General features: G+C 42.8%; 1 protein-coding gene across 9 annotated transcripts in view; it reads right to left on the bottom strand.

The window, feature by feature from the left end:
* The window catches only part of TP53BP1 (tumor protein p53 binding protein 1), a 107,008-nt gene that overhangs the window by 22,668 nt on the left and 62,166 nt on the right, over positions 1–22,174 (bottom strand). For 7 of the 9 annotated variants that reach the window (XR_009245611.1, XM_058665961.1, XM_058665957.1 and 4 more), the window contains 4 exons: positions 19,790–19,909; positions 18,865–19,068; positions 14,867–14,924; positions 9,744–9,836 (listed from right to left, as the gene is read on the bottom strand). Coding sequence is in view for 8 of the 9 variants with exons in the window: in XM_058665961.1 (XP_058521944.1) it covers positions 9,744–9,836; positions 14,867–14,924; positions 18,865–19,068; positions 19,790–19,909 (475 nt within the window). In the remaining variant the exon portion in view is untranslated. The remainder of the gene's footprint in view (positions 1–9,743; positions 9,837–14,866; positions 14,925–18,864; positions 19,069–19,789; positions 19,910–22,174) is intronic. The other 2 variants (XM_058665962.1, XM_058665963.1) reach the window with 1 other exon arrangement.

Genomic DNA, 22,174 nt, shown 5'->3' with positions numbered 1-22,174 from the left:
CGGGCTCCTGGTTTCACCAGACATTTGCAGAGTGAACCAGCAAATGTAAGATCTCTCTCTCCTTTTCTCTGTAATTCTGCCTTTCCAATAGAAACAAATATATATATTTTAAAAAATCTAACATCCACTGGGATGTATTAAAATGGAAACTTAATACTTTACGGTATTTAGAGTGGGCTTTGAGAGTAATGAAGATAAAACAAGGTCATCAGGCTGGAGCTCCAGTGATTGCATTCTGACAACTTTATAAGAAAGGGTCCAACACCAACACATGCACAGTCTCTCACTGTGTCATGTTCTGTACTGCCCTGAGCCTCTATCAAGAAGAGGTCATCGGGCCCGGCAGCGTGGCCTAGTGGCTAAAGTCCTCCCCTTGAAAGCCCCGGGATCCCATATGGGCGCCGGTTCTAATCCCGGCAGCTCCACTTCCCATCCAGCTCCCTGCTTGTGGCCTGGGAAAGCAGTTGAGGACGGCCCAAAGCATTGGGACACTGCACCCAAGTGGGAGACCCAGAAGAGGTTCCAGGTTCCCGGCATCGGATCGGCGCGCATCAGCCCGTTGCGGCTCACTTGGGGAGTGAATCATCGGACGGAAGATCTTCCTCTCTGTCTCTCCTCCTCTGTGTATATCTGGCTGTAATAAAATGAATAAATCTTTAAAAAAAAAAAAAAGAAGAGGTCATCACCAGATGCCACCCTTCAATTAGAACCTAACATGTGCCAAAATAAACCTTGTATCGTGCACTTACACCATTTAAGGCATTGTATTATCACTGAAACAGAGAAACAAAGATGATAAATGGAACAGAATAGAAACTCCAGAAGGGAGTCCACTCATGTACAGCCAACTAATCTTCAACAAAAGAACTGAAAATAATCCAGGGGAAAAAACCTGATCTCCTCAATAAATACTATTGGGACAACTGGTTAGCAGTTGAAGACTCCCACCTTCCACTTTATACAAAAATTGCCTCTAAATGGATCAGGACCTAAATCTGTACCCAGAAATAATCAAACTATTACTGGAAAACACAGGAAACACTCTGCAAAATACAGGCATTGGTAAGGACTTCTTAGAACAGTCACTAAGAGCAAAGACAGTCAAAACCAAAATAAACAAACAGGATTACATCAAACTAAGAAACTTCTGTACAATAAAGGAAATAATCAACTAAGTGAGGAAGAAACCAAGGGCCTGGCACTGTGGCTTAGCAGCTTAAGTCCTCACCTTGAATGTGCCAGGAACCCATATAGGCACCTGTTCTAATCTCGGCAGCCCCACTTCCCACCCAGCTCCCTGCTTGTGGCCTGGGAAAGCAGTCAAGGATGACCCAAAGCCTTGGGACCCTGCACCTATGCAGGAGACCTGGAGAAAGTTCCTGGCTCCTGGCTTCGGACCAGTGCAGATCCTGCCGTTATGGTCACTTGGGGAGTGAATCAGCGGATGGAAGATTTTCCTCTCTGTCTCTACTCCTCTCATATTGTATATCTGACTTTGCCAAAAAAAATTTAAAAACCTTAAAAAAAAAAAAAAAACACACTCAGATTCCACCTAACTCCAGTGAACTAACAACACCTTCTGGTACAGATGTAGGAAGAAAGGTACCCTCCTTCACTACTGATAGGAGTGTAGGCTAGAACAACCACTATAGAAGTCAGTATGGAGAGTGCTCAGACAATTGAAAATTGGTCCACTGTATAACCCAGCTATCCAAAAAAAAATGAAATCTGCTTAGGAGCAAGTGACCTGCAATGCTATCTTTATAGCAGCACAATGTACAATAGAAAAGATATGGAAATCACAGATGCCAACCGAAAGAGGAGTGGATAAAGAAACTGGTACATCTACTCTATGGAAAATTGCTCAGCCATTAAAATGAATGGAATTCTACCTTTTGCAAGAAAATGATCCCAACTAGAGACCATTATGCTCAGTGAAATAAGCCAATCCCAAAAGGACAAATATCAGATGTTCTCTCCGAAATAAGGCAAGCTTCATGCAAAATAAAAGACCAATAAATATGTAGGTAAACATGCATATACATACAGTCATCTTAAACACCTGTATAATAGATTATAATATCAAGAATTGAAGATACATTGCAGCATGCATTCCTATTTCCAAATCAAAGATGGACACACAATGAAACTGTTAAATATATATTAACAATAGATGCTAGATTTTCTTCCATTGTCTTTACCTATAATGTCATGATACACTTAAACAACAGAATTATGATGGACTTATGATTGTTTTGGTGGACTATACTATTGTAATAATAAAATGGAAATCAGGCTTATAGAAATGTATCATTAAAAAATAAATATATAAAACACCAGGTGTACAACTGTGGTACAGTGGAGTAAACCATAACTGGGAACTCCTGAATTCCACCTTAGATTACCATTTGAGTCCTGGCTCACCACTCCCACACAGTATTCCTGCTAATGCATCTGGGAATATCAGGGATGATGGTTCAAATACCTGCGTCCCTTGACCCAGACCTGAGGCAGATGGAGTTCTAGACTTTTGCCTGGCCCAATATTCACTACTGCAGTTATTTGGAAAGCAAAGTAGCAATACAGAAAATTTCTGTTTCTCCCTTTTTTCATCACTCTGGCTTCCAACCAAATCTTTATAAGCATATGTGTGCGCACACACACCACTAATAACTCAGGGATTAATATAAAGTCAGTGCTTGATATATGTACTTTGTTGCCTGGGAAAATTAACTGCAAAAATCTACTCACACATTATGTACAAACAAACTAAAATATTTTAAGGCTATGTTACAGGTACAGACAACCAGGATAATGATACAAAAAAAGGCATGCATCTTACACAGCAGATGGGAGACAAAAGGTAGTGGCTCAAGTACCTGGAACCTGCCACCCACATGGTAGACCTGTATTCAGTTCTGGGCTCCTGGCTTCAACATGGCCCAGCGTCAGCTACTGGGGGCATTTTGGGAAGTTAATAAGCAGGTAGAAGTTCTTTCTTAGTCTTTCAAATAAATGAAAATAGAAAAAAATTAAGAAGAATCCACTCTGAACTGATCATACCAAGATCACATACGAATTTCCATTTCCGATTTGGGTATCACATTTACAGGGCATAAACTTAAACAACCCCAGAAAATATGGCCAAGGAGTTATGGGATTAGGACCATGAAAAGGGAATGGGGGCAGGGGTGGGAAGGGGGAGATTTAGGAAACAAAAAAGACAAGACAGCAAGGGCCATCTTGTTTGGAAAGAGTTGAGCTTGCCTAGATAGGCAAAGTAAGCCAAGCATGAAGAGATTTTTAGGACTTGCTCTGCTCAGGACCTTAGAAGAGAAGGAGAAAAGGAAAAGTTTATGAGGCTTCTACATTGCTTAGTTCATGTTACCACAACAAGAGATTGAAGAGGAACTTGAACTAAGAGTTCTATCTGGGTTGGTGTCATGGCATGGTAGGTTAAGCCTCCGCCTATGGAGCCTAAATCCCCTAACAGGGCTGGTTTGAGTCCCAGCTGCTCTACTTCTGATCCACCTCCCTGCTAATACAACTGGGAAGGCAAAGGAAGATGGCATCCACATGACAGATCCACAAAAGCTCCTAGCTCCTGGGTTTAGACTGGCACAACTCCAGCCATTGCAGTCATTTGGGGAGTGAACCAGTGGCAGCAGGATCTCTGTCCCTCATCTCTCCGTAAAAATCTGCCGAACTCAACTACGGATTTGCATTCACAGTCCAGGGGAAAGAGGTGAGAAGAACATAACCACCAAGAGACTCATGAGCAGCGTACACCTCCTAGCCAGCACATATGTCAAGTTCTGAGCATAGCAGATGCTCAATCGCTATTATCTGTCTGCGACAAAGCGATCAGAAAGATTCAAATCACTTTCTATAGGAACTGAAAGTTCATGTCTAATGTCTAACATATCAATAGTCACGCAACAACAAAAACGAGTCCCCCAAGCCAAACGGGTCAGGACCGCATCTCTTAGCAATATTCAACTGATTCCTATCAAATATCAATTTGATTTTTACCATTCTAACTGGTTTAACAATATTAAAATACTACTTTCTCCCTGGCTGACAAAATTTTGTGATTAACATCAAAGCTAAGGGGGCCAGTGTTGTGGCACAGTGACTGAAGTTACAGTCTATGATGCCAGCATCCCATTTGAGCTCCTGTCTGTGTCCTGGTTGCTCCATTTCTGATCCAGCTCCCTGCTACTGGCCTAGGAAAAGTAGCAGAAGATGACCCAAGTATCTGGGTTACCGCATGCATATGGCAGACCCCAGTGAATTTCCCAGCTGCTGGCTTCAGCCTGGCCCAGCCATGACTATCGCATTCATCTGGAGAGCAAACCAGATGACAGATAAGCCAAAAATTGATCTTTCAATTTTTGGATAAAATTGAACGGCAGGCAAAACAAAAGCCTCACTTGCAATACATACTGCAAAAAATGCTACCCAACTCCTATCAAGTTTATACATGCTCAGCAATAACTAAAGCAATCAAGAAAAAACCATAATAAAGATGCATATAAATATCCCAGGAAACAGTAAAAACAGAAATCTTCACCAGAAAACAATTTTGGAAACAGAAAATTTAAAAAATGTAATGATCACACATCTTTTTTTCCATTAGTAACAGCCATACAGTTCTACTCTGGTCACAATATGCTACAGTTACCAATTGACACTAACAGTCTAAGGCTCAGGACATACCTAAACAGACAGCCTGCAGATGTGGGAGGTGGTACCTCACACCTCAATAAAACCAACACCATCTCAGCACAACCCAGATTACTCCAGAAACACCTTTAGGACATTCTTCACCATATCAGGGTCCCCAAGACAAAATTAGGGAACCACATCTGGCAGCAAAAACCAGCAGGATATCATCTCCCCGTTCTCCCTCTCAGGCCCCAAGATCACAGGAGGGAGGGTAGGGTCTTTCCCTATCCCACCCAGAGACCTGCAGGGGTCTGCAACCACCCCACCTATGTAACAAACATTTTTTTAAAAGATTTATTTTTATTTTATGTTTTTTTTTAATTGAAAAGGCAGATATACATAGAAGCCACTCCCCAAGTGGCTGCAACGGCTGGAACTGAGCCAGCCTGAAGCCAGGAGCCAGGAGCTCTTCCTGGTCTCTCATGCGGGTGCAGGGTCCCAATGCTTTGGGCTGTCCTCCACTGCTTTCCCAGGCCACAAGCAGGGAGCTGGATGGGAAGTGGAGCCACCACGGTTAGAACCGGTGCACATATGGGATCCCAGTGTGTTCAAGGTGAGGACTTTACACACTACACTATCGTGCTGGGTCCGTAACATTTAAAAATAAAGTTAAAAATCGATCCTAAAACAACAAATCTTAGCAGTTAAAAAACTGGGTCAGTGGCAAACATTGTGGCACTATGGGTTAAGCCACAACGTGGGAGGTTCCCAGCCTATACTGCAGTACTTGTGGGAGTCCCAGCACCTTTATCTCCTGCCCAGGTACCTGCTACTGTTCCAGGAGGTAGAAAATGACACTTTAGAACCTCTCGCCCATGGAAGACCAGGACCCAGTCTCCAGCTCCTGGCTTCAGCCCAACCCAGCCCTGGCTATGGCAAACATTTGGGGAGTGAACCAGTGGACTGAAGATACCCATGTGTGTGTGCTGGTCGGCCTCTCATGCTCTCTGTGGTTCTGCCACAGGGAAAAAGATGAAATAAAGGAAGAAAAAGGAAACAAACAAATGAAACTGAGAAGAGATAAAAAGAAACAAGGATAAACAAAAAGGAAGAAAAAAAAGAAAGAACCAAAGGATGAAAGAAAAGATGAAACAAAGAACAAATAAAAGAAATACTGCATGAGGTGCTCAAATAGTGGGGCAACTTTGGTATTTTATACAATGTGAAAAACTCAAAAAGGGAATTTGTAGGCTCCAAATAGAAAAAAATAAGAAATGGAATTGCTTCTTTCTGTTTCTCTTTCTCTCTGTAAATCTGCCCTATCAATGAAACTGAATAATTTTTAAAGGGGGAGGAATGAGCAGGTCAACACAATGGCTCAACTGGATCCTCCCCTACAACCACTGGCACCCCATATGTGTGCTAGTTCATGTCCTGGCTGCTCCACTTCCCATCCAGCTCCCTGCTTGTGGCCTGGGAAAGCAGTCGAGGATGACCCAAAGCCTTGGGACCCTGCACCCGTGTGGGACACTCAGAAGAAGCTCCTGGCTTCAGATTGGCTCAGCTCTGGCCGCTGCTGCCATTTGGAGAGGGAATGAGCAGATGGAAGCTATTTCTCTCTGTGACTCCTCTCTTTAAATCTGTCTTTCTGATAAAAATGAACACATCTTTAAAGAAAAAGAAATAGAAATGCTAACTGCCTGATTTGATTGGTTTCCAGGTGTTGAAATAATGCACGGTCTCCTATAAAATCCACAAGTATTGCATGTTTATAAAAAAATTCCTGAAAATAAATTATGCTACCAATACCTTGATTACAAATACACCAGAGTATCATCACCTGTTCTAATTTTAAAAATAACTGAATTCAAGAGGTTCAAGATACCACCTCATAATTGAGACACACATTTTCATACTGCATATTTCTGTATACCAAATATAAAAGCAATATAATCTGGCCCACAATCACTGAGTAGTAAGCTAAGCCTCTGTCTGCCATGCCAGTATCACACAGGGGCACTGGTTCATGTCCCTGCTGCTCCACTTCCCTTTCAGCTCCCTGCTCATGCACTGGGGAGGGTAGCTGGCAATGGCCAGGGTGCTCAAGCAACCCCCTTTCCGCTCATGTGGGAGACCTGGATGTAGCTCTTAGCTCCTAGCTTCTGCCTGATCCAGTTCAGTCCAGTCTAGTCCCTCTCTCCTCCTGTTACGCTGCCCTTCAAATAAATAATTTTTTAAAGTAATATACTCTAAACAAGACACTAATAATTTAAATACAAGAAACACTTGTAACTAAGAATACTAAACCAATTATGGAAAAATTAATTTCATCAGGTCTAAAAAACTTTAAATCTGAGATGATAAACATTCCTTATTACTGTTTTTTAATTTAGTTGAAAGGCAAACTTAGAGGAACAAAGTGAGAGAGAATGCATGCTCTGATTCTCTCCACATGGCCACAATGTCATGGTGAAGCCATCTCCAATTTCCCAAGTGCTGTGCTAGTGAGAAAGATCAAGTGGAGCATCAGGTACTCAACGAGTGCTCACGTGGGATGCCAAACTTGCAGGTAGTGGCTTAACTCACTGAGCCAAAGCACTGGTCCCCATAGCCCGTACTTTTGACTCTACGTAGGACTAAGTGCGGCACTGTGGCACAGCTGGTTACCTGTGCATGGATAAGCACATCCCTTAACAGAGTGCCGAGAACAGAGCCCTGCCTCCACTTCTGATCCAGCTTTCTGCTAGATGATGGCTGGAAGTATTTGGGTCCCTACCACCTACAAGGGGAACTGGATGGAGGACCTGTCTAATGGCCTGGCAGGGCCCAGCTTTGAAGCACTGGGGGAGTGAAGCAGCAGTCAATTCTCCCTCCATCTGTCTCCCTGCCTTTCAAACAAAATTATTTTTAAAAATTTTTTTAAAGCAAACACTTCCAAGCAATATTAGAAATATAGAATTTTACTAATTTTTAAGTCATGAAGATGCAGTCACTGCAAAAAGCAGATAAACAAAAATGTTTCTTGAAAACATCGAAAAAAATTTGTCATTGTATCTTATTTATAAATCCTTACAGAATATGTCCTTCAAATAAAAAATATTAACACCACTCGAGCACATATCTCAGAGCATGCCCCACATCCGGGACTCGGGGTGGGCGGGAAACTGGGTGGGGCTTCCCCCTCAATATCCCCCTTTACCTCAGATACAAGATGGAAACAATGTGGACATAATAGTATTACCCACTTCCCTATCCCCCTGAACCTTTTTTTTTTCTTTTCTTTTTCTTTCTTTAACTGTAATTAACTATGTAAAGATTGTCAACAACACAATAAAATAGATTATAAAATAAATAAATAAATAAATAAATAAAAAATTTAACTCAAGCTGACAAAATACTAGCAATAAATATTCTTTTTTGGAGAAGAATCTTTCATGAATCAATGTAGTCCAAAAACGGTTATGAAAACTAGGCTTGGTGGGAGGGAAATAGTGGGCTCCTCCCTCTTGGGTTACCACTACCACAGCAGGGCACGAAAACTAGGACAGGGGCTGGGGTGGCTAGATAGAGAGGCACTCAACTACACCCGTGAGGGCTGGATAGTGGAGCTGGTTAGATGGAACAAAGCTTTAATACCCATTGACCTGTACGAGAGCCAAATGGGGTGTGGGACAGACTGGACTAGTTGGCTGCACATACTGGCAGACCAGGGTAGGCGGCGGGCAGGCCTGGTGGGGGTTATTGTGGGTTGCTCCAACTAAGCTGCAGCTCCCACTGGTTTATGTGAGGGCCGAGTATGTGCTGGGCAGAACCAGGCTGGACCGTAACACCCATTGGTTCCAGTGGAAGTCGGGGCTGCAAACAGAACCAACCCAGCAATTGCAACCACCAGCTGATTGGGGCAATGGACTGTGCCGGGCCCTGTACTTGCTAGTACATACAAGAATCAGGTCTGAGAACACCTCAGACAAAGTTTCTGTGGAGATCTCCCCAATTGAAATGCCAGACTCAGAACCCTAACCAAGAGAAGACAGAAGACAGAAGAGGTCAGTCAACCATCTCAGCCAAATGTTGACAGCGAAATACTGGGCAAATGGAGACTCTATGATGGACTATGTCAATCAGCGGATTCTCCAAAGACCATATCGTGCTTGGAGTGGCAAGATTGGCAGCGATTCATAACTGGTGAACTATCAAAACTACTTGAGCAAGTATCTCGGAGCATGCCCCACATCCGGGACCTGGGGAGGGAAACTGGGTGGGGCTTCTCCCTCAATATCCCCCTTTACCTCAGATACATGAAGGAAACAATATAGAAATAATAGTCTTATCCACTTTCCTATGGCCCTCGAACCTTTTTTACCCTAATTAACTATGTAAAGATTGTCAAAAATATAATAAAAAATGAAAAAAAAAAAGCCAGGCTTGGGACTGGTACTGTGGTAATCTGCCAAGTCTCCATCTGCAATGCCAGCATCCCACACTGGCGCCAATCCCAGTCTGAGCTGCTCCACTTCTGATCTCCCTCTCTCTACTAACGCATCGGGGAAAGCACTAACAGAGGACTAAGTGAGACTAGCGCAATAGCCTAGTGGCTGAAGTGCTTGACTTGCATGTGCCGGGATCCCATAGTGGCTGCTCCACTTTTTCCAGTTCCCTGCTTGTGGTTTAGGAATGCAACCTTGGGAACCTGCTCCTGTGTGGAAGACCCCGAAGAAGCTCCTGGCTTTGGATCAGCTCAGCTCAGCACCTACCATTGTGGCCACTTGGGGAGTAAACCAGCAGATGGAAGATCTTTCTGTCTTTACTTCTCCCTGTAAATCTGACTTTCCAATAAGAAAAAATAAATCTTAAATAAATAAATAAATCTTTAAAAAAAAAAAAAAAGATGGCTTAAGCACTTGGTCACTGCCTCCATGCAGGAGACCTAGAGGAAGCTCCTGGCTTCTGGATTTGGCCTGATCTAACCCTGACCAATGTTGTCATTTGAGAAGTGAACTAGAAGATGGAAGGTATCTGAGTTGCCTCCTTTTCTCTGTCTTTCAAGTAAACAAAAATTTAAAAACCATGCTTACCTGCTGTGTGCAGAGGGGGCATCCTCACTTCCGACCTGGACCTCTTGCCGGGCTTCACAGATGCAGCTGAACACACTCACAGTCTTCTGGGGACTACGGTCATAAATTAAACCAATGTACTGTGTTAATTTTCAAAGAAAAGTAACTCTAGATCCCGGAATGTTGGACTAGAGGCTAATTCCTTGCTTTGCAACTGCAGGGATCCTATATGGGCACGGTTCATGTCCTGGCTGCTCCACTTCCCTTCCAGCTCCCTGCTTGTGGCCTGGGAAAACAATAGAGGATGGCCCAAAGCCTTGGGACCCTGCACCCATGTGAGGACCCAGAAGAAACTCCTGGTTCCTGGCTCCAGATTGGCTCAGCTCTGGCTGCTAGGGCCACTTGGAGAGTGAACCAGCAGGTAGAAGATCTTTCTTCTCTGTAAATCTGCCTTCGAATAAAAAAAATTGAATTAAAATAAAAAACAAGTAGCCCTGCAGATTATCCCTCTAGGCACAGAAGAAACAGAACTTTTCTGTATCCCAAACTCCATCTCACAAAATGCAAATTATCACTATGTATTTCATATTAACAACAAAAATCATTTAAGGACTCACAAGGGATAAAAGAGAATGGGCTATATTTAATCCCAAAAAGGCAATCAGCACAGTCAAAAAACTATAGAATAACACAGTTATATTCAGGGAAAATTTGCAAGGGGAAAGGAAAAAAGGATGGGTTACTTCATAGATTTTAAAACACATAACAGACTTTGAGAGATGCATTATTCCAATGCAGTATGTACCTCTTGATGCAGTCACAGAAATCTAAACATTGAGCATCTAGTAACATGAAGAAATAACTACCAATTTCTTACTGAGTTATACCATCACCTACGCCACAGGCATCCCATAAGCACCAGTCCTGCCTTCTGCCTAACCCCGGCCAGACAGCCCTGGTAAAAGAGAACCAGCAGATGGCAGATAGTCTCTCACTCTCTCTGTAATGCTAATTTTCAAATACATAGGGTTTTTTTTTTTTTTTTTTTTTTTACACACAACATTTAAGAATCTAGAGATAAAATGATACAATGCTGGAATTATCTTTAAAATAATGCAGTGGGGAGGGGAGCACTTCTAAACAAATGCAGACTGGCTATGAACAGACAATTTTTCAAACACAGAGGAAGTCTATTAAACCCACTACTTCAAAATTTCCATAAAAATGCGAGAGAACACTTAAAAGCTTCACCCAAATGTAGAGGAAGGAAGAAATAATCATTTTTAATATTTCTAATGTCAATGCCTTTTGATGGTGAACCCAGTGATGAAATGAATGGTCACAACATTTTTAAAAGATTTATTCTTTTTATTGGAAAAGCAGATGTACAGAGAGGAGAGACAGAGGAAGATCTGTTTGATGATTCACTCCCCAAGTGGCTGCAACAGCTGGCGCTGAGCCCATTCAAAGCCATGAGCCAGGAGCTTCTTCTGGGTCTCCCACGCAGGTGCAGGGTCCCAAAGCATTGGGCTGTAATCTACTGCTTTCCCAGGCCACAAGCAGGGAGCTGGATGGGAAGCAGGGCTGCCAGGATTAGAACCAGTGCCCACATGGGATCCCAGAACGTGCATGGTGAGGACTTTAATCACTACACTATGGTGACGGGCCCTGGTCACAACATTTTTTTTTAGTATTTAATTATTTTTATTATATTTTTGACAATCTTTACATAGTTCATTAGGGTAAAAAAGGCTCAGTCCTGCCCGGTCCACCCTGTTCCATTACCAATTCACACATTACCCAGCTGTTGGAGCTACTTTGCCTAGCTTGTCCAACCCCAGGTCTGGACTACACTTTCACCAGCGGGAGCTATGACTTGCCAAGGGAGTTTCCCAAGATCCTCCACTTGATCCACTCCCAGACCCAGTTCTCATACATGCCAATGGGTTTAAGGCCAGTGCCCGGTGTAATCTGGCTTTCCATTTGGCCTTGAATGAGCTGGTGAACGTTGAAGCCCAGCCCACCCCACACCCTATTCAGAATGCACATTTGGGTGCTGCTGCCTTGACCAGTCCAGACTGTTGCGGGTTCCTTTACCTGTGATTGATGGCAGGCTCCTTGGTCACACCTAGCTTAGTCCATCACCACCCCAACCCTCAAGCTAACCAGTGGGGCTAGAATTTCCACAGGGTTTGGCCCACACATCCCTCACAGAATTTACCCCCAGATATGGTTCTTGAGTGCTAGTTAATGTAATGGCCCTGCTTAGTGTGACCCTTCTGATCCATCATCATGTCAGGTATCAGGATATGATTCTGCTGGATAAGCCCGGAGCCACAGCTTTTGCATGGACTGGTATTTGGTGGTCAGCATTGTTCAGTGATTACAAGTTTTTCAAAGGAAGAGTTACTGTCACTGGGAATCTTTACAATTGATTCACGTCCTAGAAGTTCAGTGGGTTCAAGCTGGAGCTACCTAAGCAGCAATTTAAAGAACCATAGCCCCAGAGCTCCCTGGTCGGATGGCCAGCAGGCGGAGCCTGGCACCAAATGGCACACTGGCCATCTGGGGACAGTTCACCACATGCATGTGGTGGCTGGCGTCTGGGATCCAGGCATGAGACGCCCTGTCCTGAGACCCACCAGATTGGCTTAGTTCTGGCCATTGTTGTCACTTGGGGAGTGAATCATCGGATGGAACATCTTCCTCTCTGTCTTTCCTCCTCTCTGTATATGACTTCTCTTCCAGATTAAATATGCAAGAGCCTAGAGACTAACTGAATTGAAACATAGCTAACAGTAGATCCAAAGATTTTTAAATTGGGATCAAAAACCCACAAAGGAGCATCAAGCAAGCCCATCATATTTTGATTAAAAAAAATAACCAGGGCCCAGCAGCATGGCCTAGCGGCTAAAGTCCTCCCCTTGAACGCACTGGGATCCCATATGGGCGCCAGTTCTAATCCCGGCAGTTCCACTTCCCATCCAGCTCCCTGCGTGTGGCCTGGGAAAGCAGTCGAGGATGGCCCAAAGCCTTGGGACCCTGCACCCACATGGAAGACCTGGAGGAGTTTCCTGGTTCTCAGCTTCGGATCGGCGCAGCACTGACCATTGCGGCTCACTTGGGGAGTGAATCATCGGATGGAAGATCTTCCTCTCTGTCTCTCCTCTCTGTATATCTGACTTTGCGATAAAAATAAATAAATCTTTAAAAAAAAAAATCAAACCTTCTGTTTTAAAAATTTAGAGATCCAGGAACACATCTGCATTCTTAAATGACACCCCTGGCTGGCAGCTCACACCTTTTTATTAAAAAGAAAATAGTTTTTTTTTTTTTTATTTCTTTTTCATCTTTTTAATTTTGAATTTTATGGTACAATTCCATAGGATCTGGGATTTCCCCATCCCCTCCCCAATTTCTCACTCCCTGATTTTGCACGTATTATTACAGTAGTCCTTCAAAAGCAGTCACAAGTCTATCACTCTTTTTTTTTTAAGATTTATTTATTTTATTACAAAGTCAGATATACACAGAGGAGGAGAGACAGAGAGGAAGATCTTCCATCCCATGATTCACTCCCCAAGCAGCCGCAAGGGGCCGGTGCACGCCGATCCGAAGCCGGGAACCAGGAACCTCTTCCAGGTCTCCCACGCGGGTGCAGTGTCCCCAATGCATTGGGCCGTCCTCGACTGCTTTCCCAGGCCACAAGCAGGGAGCTGGATGGGAAGTGGAGCTGCCGGGATTAGAACCGGCACCCATATGGGATCCCGGGGCTTTCAAGGCGAGGACTTTAGCCGCTAGGCCACGCAGCCGGGCCCTATCAGTCTTTTTTAAATGTACCTGGATATTGCTGGTACAGACAACGCCAGACAGTCCAGCATTCTATTGTCTAGATATGTTCAAAGAGATTCAGAGAAGGGAGAGAGAGAAAGAGTTCTTCCATCTGCTGAATCACTCCCCAAATGGCCTCAACAGTTGTAGCTGAGCCAATGCAAAGCCAGGCGCTTCCTCTGGGTCTCTACATGGGTGCAAGGACCCAAGAATTTGAGCCATCTTCTCTTGCCTTACCAGGCCAAAAGCAGGGAACTAGATGTAAAGTGGAGCAGCAGGGCCATGAACCAGCATACATATAGGATACAGGTGCCACATGAACTTGTTATGTCACAACACTGGTCCCAAGAGTATACATAAGCCAGCTAGCCCCCTGAACACTCCAGCACTCTTGCGCCAAACCTGGTTTCACAGCACCTGCCTACTAACTTAAGAGCTCTAACTTAAGAGCTGTCACCTCGGGACCAGCTTGGTGATACAGGCTAATCTTTTGCCTTACAGTGCCAGCATCCCAATTGGAAACCAACCAATTCTAGTCCTAGCAGCTCCACTTTCAGTCTAGCTCCCTGATTATGGCCTGGGAAGGCAACAGAGGGGTGTTCAAGGCCTTGGGCCACAGGCACCCACGTGGGAAACCCAGAAGCTCCTAGCTCCTGGTTTCAGAATGGCTTAGCTCTGCCCATTGCAGTCCTCTGGGGAGTGAACCAGCAGAAGGAAGACCCTCCTTGACTCTCTCTGCAAATCTGACTTTCAAATTAAAAAATAAATCTTCATAAAAAAATAATCACCTCTATTTATCTGTCGATAATGCTTTCATATTTGAAGCCTCATGCCAAAAGCAACTGACAATTCCCTAACAGCCACCAGATGGCAAAGCTTCACCACCAAAACCTCAGGGTGAGGTTATGCTCTTCCTCAAAGCATTACGGCATCCATGACAAAGCAGAAACAACAGCTCAACATAGCAGACTGAAGATAAACAGCCTGAGTCCATGCTGCTGATGGGGAAGGAACCTTGTCTACAGCTATCTCTTGTACACCCTTTAACACCAACAACAATCGCAATCTCAGCCTCCTAACAGAAAAAAAGACACCCTCACATTAACAGAGGGAAGATCTTTTACTGTCTTAGTTCTATGTGTAACAGTTGCCTTGTTGGGCTTAAAAGCATTAAGAAGAAAGCCTACAATCAACTCAACACAGTGCTAAATACTTTATGCTAAAGCATGGAATTTTTTCATCTGCTGATAATCTTCCCTTCCATCCCAGTAGCCTTGTATTAAATTCCTCTACATAGCAACCACTCTGGGTACCTGGCAACAGGCTCAGCAACAGCAGTAGATCCATTTTTTCTTTCAGCAGTTGCAGGCTCTGAAGAAAAACAAAAGCAAAGACAGACAGGAAAGAGAAACAGAATTCAGTAAATATCACATCTAAAAACTTCCACTGGGTTCTATTAGTATTTACAACAAGTAGCCAAAAGAAAGAAAAACTAGACTAAAACATGTACCTACAATTTCCTGTAACTTAAAGACATGGGTTTGTATTTATTTCCATTGATTCTTACAACATACAAATGAAATACATTACAAATTATCAAGCAATATATATTGAAGTGAAAAATAAAATCAAGGAAAAACACATTACAAAAAATTCATAAAATTTAAACTTAGTATCATAAAAATTTAAAAAATAAATTAAAACAATTTAAAACTTTTACTGAAATGTGGAGGAAAATGCTTTAGGTTAATGCACAAATTCTGCATGAAGCTTTTTAGGACAAATTTTAAAATAAGACACTGGTTTAAAAAAAAGTTTCTGCAGCAAAGAATTAAGGGCAATACTGAAAAGTTCCATATTCTCACAACAATGTCACTAATATCAAGGGATTAAAATTTGTTCATTTGCAATTTATTCCAGCCTTATAGAAAACAATTCTTAAATACTCTTACACTGTTCTACAATATTCACACCCAGCATATTTCCAAGCGTCTACTAAGGAAAAGGACAGTTTAAAGTTGCTTTGAAACAACAACTTGGTTCAAGTCCTGGTTCTTGCATTTAGTAGTTCAGGCTGAGGGCAAATTACTTTGTCATTTAGTTTCCCTACCTACAGAAAGATACAGGGCAAGGATTTGACCTGCTGGTTAAGACATCAGTGTCTAGTTTCAGGCGCTCCTGTCTCCTGAACCCAGGTTCCTGTTAAGGTAGACCCCAGAAGGTCCAAGTGTGGGAGAATTGAATGGAGTTCTTGGCTTCAACCCAGAGACACTAGAAGGCAACTGCGAACACTGGGAGAACACTAGTGCATGGAAGCTCTTTTTGTTTCTCTTGGTCACTCTGTCACTCAAAAAAACAGAGAGAAACTAAGATCTATCTCACAGCTCTGAAGCTAAAGTGACGTATGTAAAACTGACTCCAGTACCTACTACTGTGCTTCTACTAGTAAGAAAAGATAGTAAGATTTATTGATGCGATCATCCTAAACATTTACTTCCATTTAAGGTCTTCCCAATTATATTTTCTGCAGATTCAAGATTGCCATATTCTCTCTTTCATGCTCTCTCTCTTTCTGGCATTAGTTTATTCCAGAAAAGATAATAAGGATGGAATAATGTAACACTTTCACTTCTCCTGAGGGTCTGAGACTTGAATGAGAAAGCACTGAAGTGGATGAGTACTGCACTGGAACCAGTCTGCCTACACCTGAACAGAGTACTCCACTGACTAAGCTCTGTTTCCAGAGAAGGTACTCAGTCATCCTTTGCTTAGTCTTCCCATCTGCCTGAGGTCAACAGTAAGATCTATTTCACAGGCTTGGTATGAGCCCTAAATAAGCTGTACATGTAAAGTTCCCAAAATATCGTAAGAGCTTAAAATATGTCAGCTAGAATTACTTTGCTTTCATCTCAGAGAATGCAAAGTTACATTCAAGTCTACCCACGTGGTCTTTGGAATCTCCCTCCACCAGCTCCTCTTGCACCTATTGCCCCATCCCTCCTCTGTTTTTTGGTTCCTTCATTTATGTCTATAAACTTGCTCAAACCATTCCCAGCTTAAAAGTGATAAAGCCCCCACCAAACCTGCATACCCCTGGTTATGTTACATTTTCCCTTCCTTTGACTTGTTTCTTCAGACCTTTTCCATTCCTCTTCATTTAGCTCTAATTTACTCCCACACAAACCACAGTACCAAAATGGTTCTTGCTAGAGTCACCAAAGTGGGTCCTAACTGCCAACTCCAATGCACATTTTCAGACACATCTTGCTAAATTCTGTTCATACATTGTTACCTTCTTGTATCCCTCCTCCTCACAGGCAGCCATGTCTTCACACTGCTCTCCCAGTTCTTTCTTGCCAATTATTCCTGACACATTTATCATTGCCTTCAGGAGGATTCACATTTTCTAAATCCCTTCAACAATACGATTTTAAAATCATCTACTAGAAAAACTAAAAGCTATACAGTTAGATAGGACTCAAATCCCAGCTCTTTTAATCAATATTGTGACCCTGGGCATCTAAGTTAAAAGCCACTCTTCACTTTACTTTCTCATCAATAAAAGGTCACACAGTGGATTAAGCTGCCGCCTGCAATCCCAGCAGCCCATGGGAACATTGGTCTGAGTCTCAGCTGCTCTACTTCTGATCCAGCTCCCTACTAATACTTTTAGAAAAGCAGAAGATGGCCTGGACACCTGTGCCCCCGCCCACACACGAGACCTGGATGAGTTGCAGGCTTGTGGCTTAGACCTAGGCAATCCTGGCCATTGAAGTTATTTGGACACTGAACTAACACATGGATGATCCCTCTCTGTCTTGCCTTCCCTCTTTGTAATTTTGCCTGTTGTTTAAATAAATCTCAAAAATAGATAAATCAAAAGGAAACAAAAAAAAAACATACTTTGGAATACCATCATGAAAAATGAAATGATAAGTATTCATAAATTACCCTGGGACAGCATCATGGCTTAGCTAACTAAGCTGCCATGTGTGATGCCAGCTTCCCATTTCAGAGTGCTTGCTACTCCACTTCCAATCTAGCTTCCTAATGATGCACCTGGAAAGGCAGCAACAGATGTCTCAAGTATGTGGGCCATGTGGGACAGTAGGATGGAGTTCCTGGCTTCCTGGCCTCAGCCTAATGCAGTTTAGGCTATTGGTGGGCATTTGGGGGACAACAGATGGAATGAACCAGCTCTCTTCTACTCTGTCGCTCTGCCTTTTACTAAAAGAAATTATTTTTTTAAAGATTTATTTATTATTTTATTGGAAAGGCAGATGTACAGAGAGAGGAGAGACAAAGAGGAAGATCTTCCGTCCAATGATTTACTCCCCAAGTGGCTGCAACGGCCATCGCTGCGCTGATCCGAAGCCAGGAGCCAGGAACTTCTTTCCGGGTCTCCCACACGGGTGCAGGGTCCCAAGGCTTTGGGCCGTCCTCAACTGCCCTCCCAGACCACAAGCAGGGAGCAGGATGGGAAGTGGAGCTGCTGGAATTAGAACCAGCACCCATATGGGATTCTGGCGCATTCAAGGTGAGGACCTTAACCATTACGCTATCGTGCCAGGTCCCAAAAAGAAATTATTGAAAAAAAAAAAAAAAAAAAAAAACCCAAACTGGCCTTATCATTCTGTCTATTCTATTTATCTCTCAAAACTCATTCCCTCATATCTATCCCTAACACCACCTGCTCTAGCTCCTCACTAAATTCAGGTAAGGAGTTCACTGAGCAGAATAGGCTGCAGGCAATGCAAGGAATGGATTCATCATTCACAAATGCACCTAATCCTTTTGAGAAAGCAAATAGGATGTTAGTCCCACGCCTAAAATTCTTTGGCTGCTTAATGGATATAAAACCTATCATAAGCTGTGTCCTCATATGTCGTGTGTAGTCCCTCTCTTTTACTTTTTCTATCGTTTAGTTTGTTTCTTTTTTAAGACTTACTTATTTATTTAAAAAATAAGTTACAGAGGGACAGAGAAATCGGTCTGGTTCATTCACACTGAATCTTCTGGTTTACTCCCTAAATGGCTGGGACAGCTGGGTCGGTCGGAAGCCAGAGGCCAGGAGCTTCTTCCAAATCTCCCATGTAGGTGTGGAGGCCCAAGCAGTTGGATCTTCCTCAACTGCCTTCTCTGGCACATTAGCAAGGAGCTGGGCTGGAAGTGAACAGCTGGGAATTGAAACAGCACCCATTCGCAAAGGGTTACTAAAGACTTAGTAACTACATTTATAACTAAAAAGTACTTCCCAGATGACCTGGAGCTACATACAAATCACCCAAAAGTAACATACAATAAAACTTACTTTCCAGGGTAAACTGCAGAGACTCTTCACTCCCCTCTGTCTCAGGACTGACTAGTTTCATTCTTAGACACAGCTTATCATCCATTTCTGGGGCAGCCGCAGAATCACCCTTTCCACTCCCAAGCACAGGATCATTGGTCTCCATCATGCTTTCCGACGTGACATCGCTGGCTGCTATGGTGCTTTCCGGGAAGTTGCTGATGGCTGAAAAAAAAGGGGGGGAGGCAGGGAGGAAGCAAGAAAGAACACTAAAAACACAGATCTGAACAACTGCATTTCACAATAATTAATTTGCCTCTTGGGCTCCACAGCTCTGCAGGATTGAAGGGGGTTCCTAAGGATAGATCCTGTTTCAAGTATCAACAACTATGAACTAGTATTGACACCTGGTCTTAAGAGGAGCAACAGGATTCAGTTCCACTTCTGCATCTGGACAAAGGATGCTGCATGAGCCCTCAGCCAACCCACATCTGCCAGCATCAGGCATAGGTAGCAGGAGACTCCAGGCGGCATGACTGTTACCTCCCAGCACTGACTGGAGAAAACAAACAGGTTAATATAGAAGACTATCAGCTGCCTCAGGGTAGGAAAGAACAGACAGAAGAGCCAGGACACTGAATACTAGTACCTCCACCCTACATCCTATCTTATTCTATAAGATCTATATCACTACTTAGCACTAAGAGTCTATTGCTTTACAGGTACTATGAAAAATTCTTGCATTCACCTTCTACTCTCCCTCCACCCTTTCCTTCATCTTATCACCTTTCCATCTATTAGGAACAAAACCACTGAACAACACACAATATTTGTCAAACTCAACTCTGTCAGACTCAACTCCTCAAATCTAAAAATACCACTTGCATAAAAATTATCAACTCAGAAAGTCTACCTTAAATATTACCAACTTTTTCAATTCACTCACCAATAGGAGTACTGTGTCTCTTGGGCTCCAATTTTAGGTGCCCAATAAGAGGTGGGGTTGCACCAGCCAATGGTGGGATAATATCACCTTCTTTAGGCAAAGTGAAATGAAATGGGGTTTCTGGAAAAAAAAAATAACAAGCAAACCAAATCATAAATGTAAAATAAACAAAAATGAGGAGAACTGGAAGACACAGTTCAACTACCTTTCTTTCGCTTTGCTCCCAAATTGTCTGATATCCACCACCGTCACCAAGCCTCCCAATCAATTCCTTATTATATGCCTCTGCTCTCCTACCAGCATCAAAAGGACTGACATGACTAGGCAGCCAAAGGACAAATAGAGGAAGCCCAAAATTTGGGAGACTGGACAAACATGGGATCAACAAAAACTTTAAAAAGTATTAGAGCTTCTAAACTGTACATCTGAGGATACCAGCTACAATTAAATTTCAAGTCTAGACAACACAATTTCATGCAATGCTTAGCAAGGGAGTCTAAATGAACTCATGTAATAAGCCTTGACAGTCTGAGTTTGTAGGATTCCCCCAAAAGATAAATTTAATATGAATACTTAATAATTTGCAATCTACTCAAACAGGTGACAAAGGAGTTCATGAGCCAAAGGATTTCAAAGCACTCACTAGCTCTAACAAATTTAAAGGCTTCACAGTTCACCAGTCCTGACCAACATTCTCATTCCAAGCCAAAGCAGTGAAGTTCCTACTTAAAATTCCTGCATAATGGTAAATCCTCCTATGAGATGCCGCATGGAACAGTCTGGTTGTTATCAGAAACAAAGCATTTGTCAAGACATAAAACTACTTTTTAACAAGGTTCCAGTTTCAAATTTACGATAATCAGAATTAGCAAACGGACAAAAATCACATCTTCTGATTTCCTAATTGTGTACCCCTTTTAGCAACAGTCACATTTGGGAGAAAGAACCATGCCAGACGGCTCACGGCTCACTTAAATCCTAATTATAAGCATTCGTTCCTATTTGTCCTTGAATAGCCCATGATAACTACGATTTGACATACCTAGTCACTACTACTTCTGAAGATAGTCTGCCTCTTTCATCTTTTTCCACTCCACTTCAATCCTTCACTATTCTTTAATACCAAGCACCTTGATCCATTCTTCCTTCAAAAATCACAGAACAACAAACCTCTTACAAGTATAGCCTGAAGGGATGAAAAGAAAAGATAAAATGATCTTTAAAGGATGAGGGAGGAGCAAGAGGACAGGCATTTGCCCAACAGATAAAACACCAAGTTAAGATTTCTGCCCCATATCAAAGTGCCTGAGCTGTATATTTCTCTGGCTGCTATCACCAGCTTCCTGCTAATGCACACCTGGGAGGTGGCAGCTGTGACTCAAGTGGGATCCTTGCTGCCCACGTGGGAGACCTGGATAGATGCGCTATGGGCGTCTGAAAATAACCAATAGATGGAAGTTCGCTCTATCAGTTTCTCTATAATCAAGCAAATAAGTATGCATGCTTGACTTAAAAAAACTACGAAGAAAACAAATGGAGAGCCCAACATTCTACCCAACTGGTCAAGATTTCTGTCATTGTTTGATAAACAAATGGATGAGGCAGATAAGCATTCGATCCTCAATTTACACATGCCAGGTTCCCATATGTGCGCCGGTTCTAATCCCAGCAGCCTCGCTTCTCATCCAGCTCCCTGCTAGTGGCCTGTGAAAATAGTCAAGAATGGCCCAAAGCCTTGGGAACATGCACCCACGTGGGAGACCCGGAAAAGGCTCCTGACTCCTGATCAGCGCAGCTCTGGCTGTTGTGGCTTCCTGGGGAATCAATCAACGGGTGGAAGATCTTCTTGTCTCTCTTTCTGCTAAATCTGACTTTTCAATAAAAATAAAAATAAATCTTTAAAAAAAAATAGAAACTGGTGGTTGGCATTATGGAGCAACACGTTAAGCCACCATTTCCAGTGCCAGCATCCTCTACTGAGGACTGTTTAAAATCTCGGCCATCCCCATTTCCAACACAGCTCCCTGCTCATGTATCTGGAAAGGAGAAGATGACCAACGTGTCACCCATATGGGAAATGAGCCTGGAGTACCTGGCTCTTGCCTTCAGCTGGCCTGACCTGGCTACTGCCGTCTTTTGGGTAATGAATGTGCAGATGCCAGGATCTAGCTCATCTACACCAACCTTACAAATAAATACATCTTTATTTTGAAAAAATACAGAAATTATAGACATCAGATTATAAATATATTTGGAATAATATAGTCTAAAGATTTCTTTTCTAGAACTTCCATTCCTGAAACAAAAACAGAAGATCAAGGCATGTATTTGGCCAAGTGATGAAGATGCCAGTTAAGTCACCCATATCCCTTCCTTATTAGAGCT

Source organism: Ochotona princeps, chromosome 6 (assembly GCF_030435755.1).
Source record: "Ochotona princeps isolate mOchPri1 chromosome 6, mOchPri1.hap1, whole genome shotgun sequence".
Classification (NCBI taxonomy): Eukaryota; Metazoa; Chordata; class Mammalia; order Lagomorpha; family Ochotonidae; genus Ochotona; species Ochotona princeps.
The sequence above is the reverse complement of the archived record's forward strand: the minus strand, read 5'-3'. Positions and strand labels throughout refer to the sequence as shown.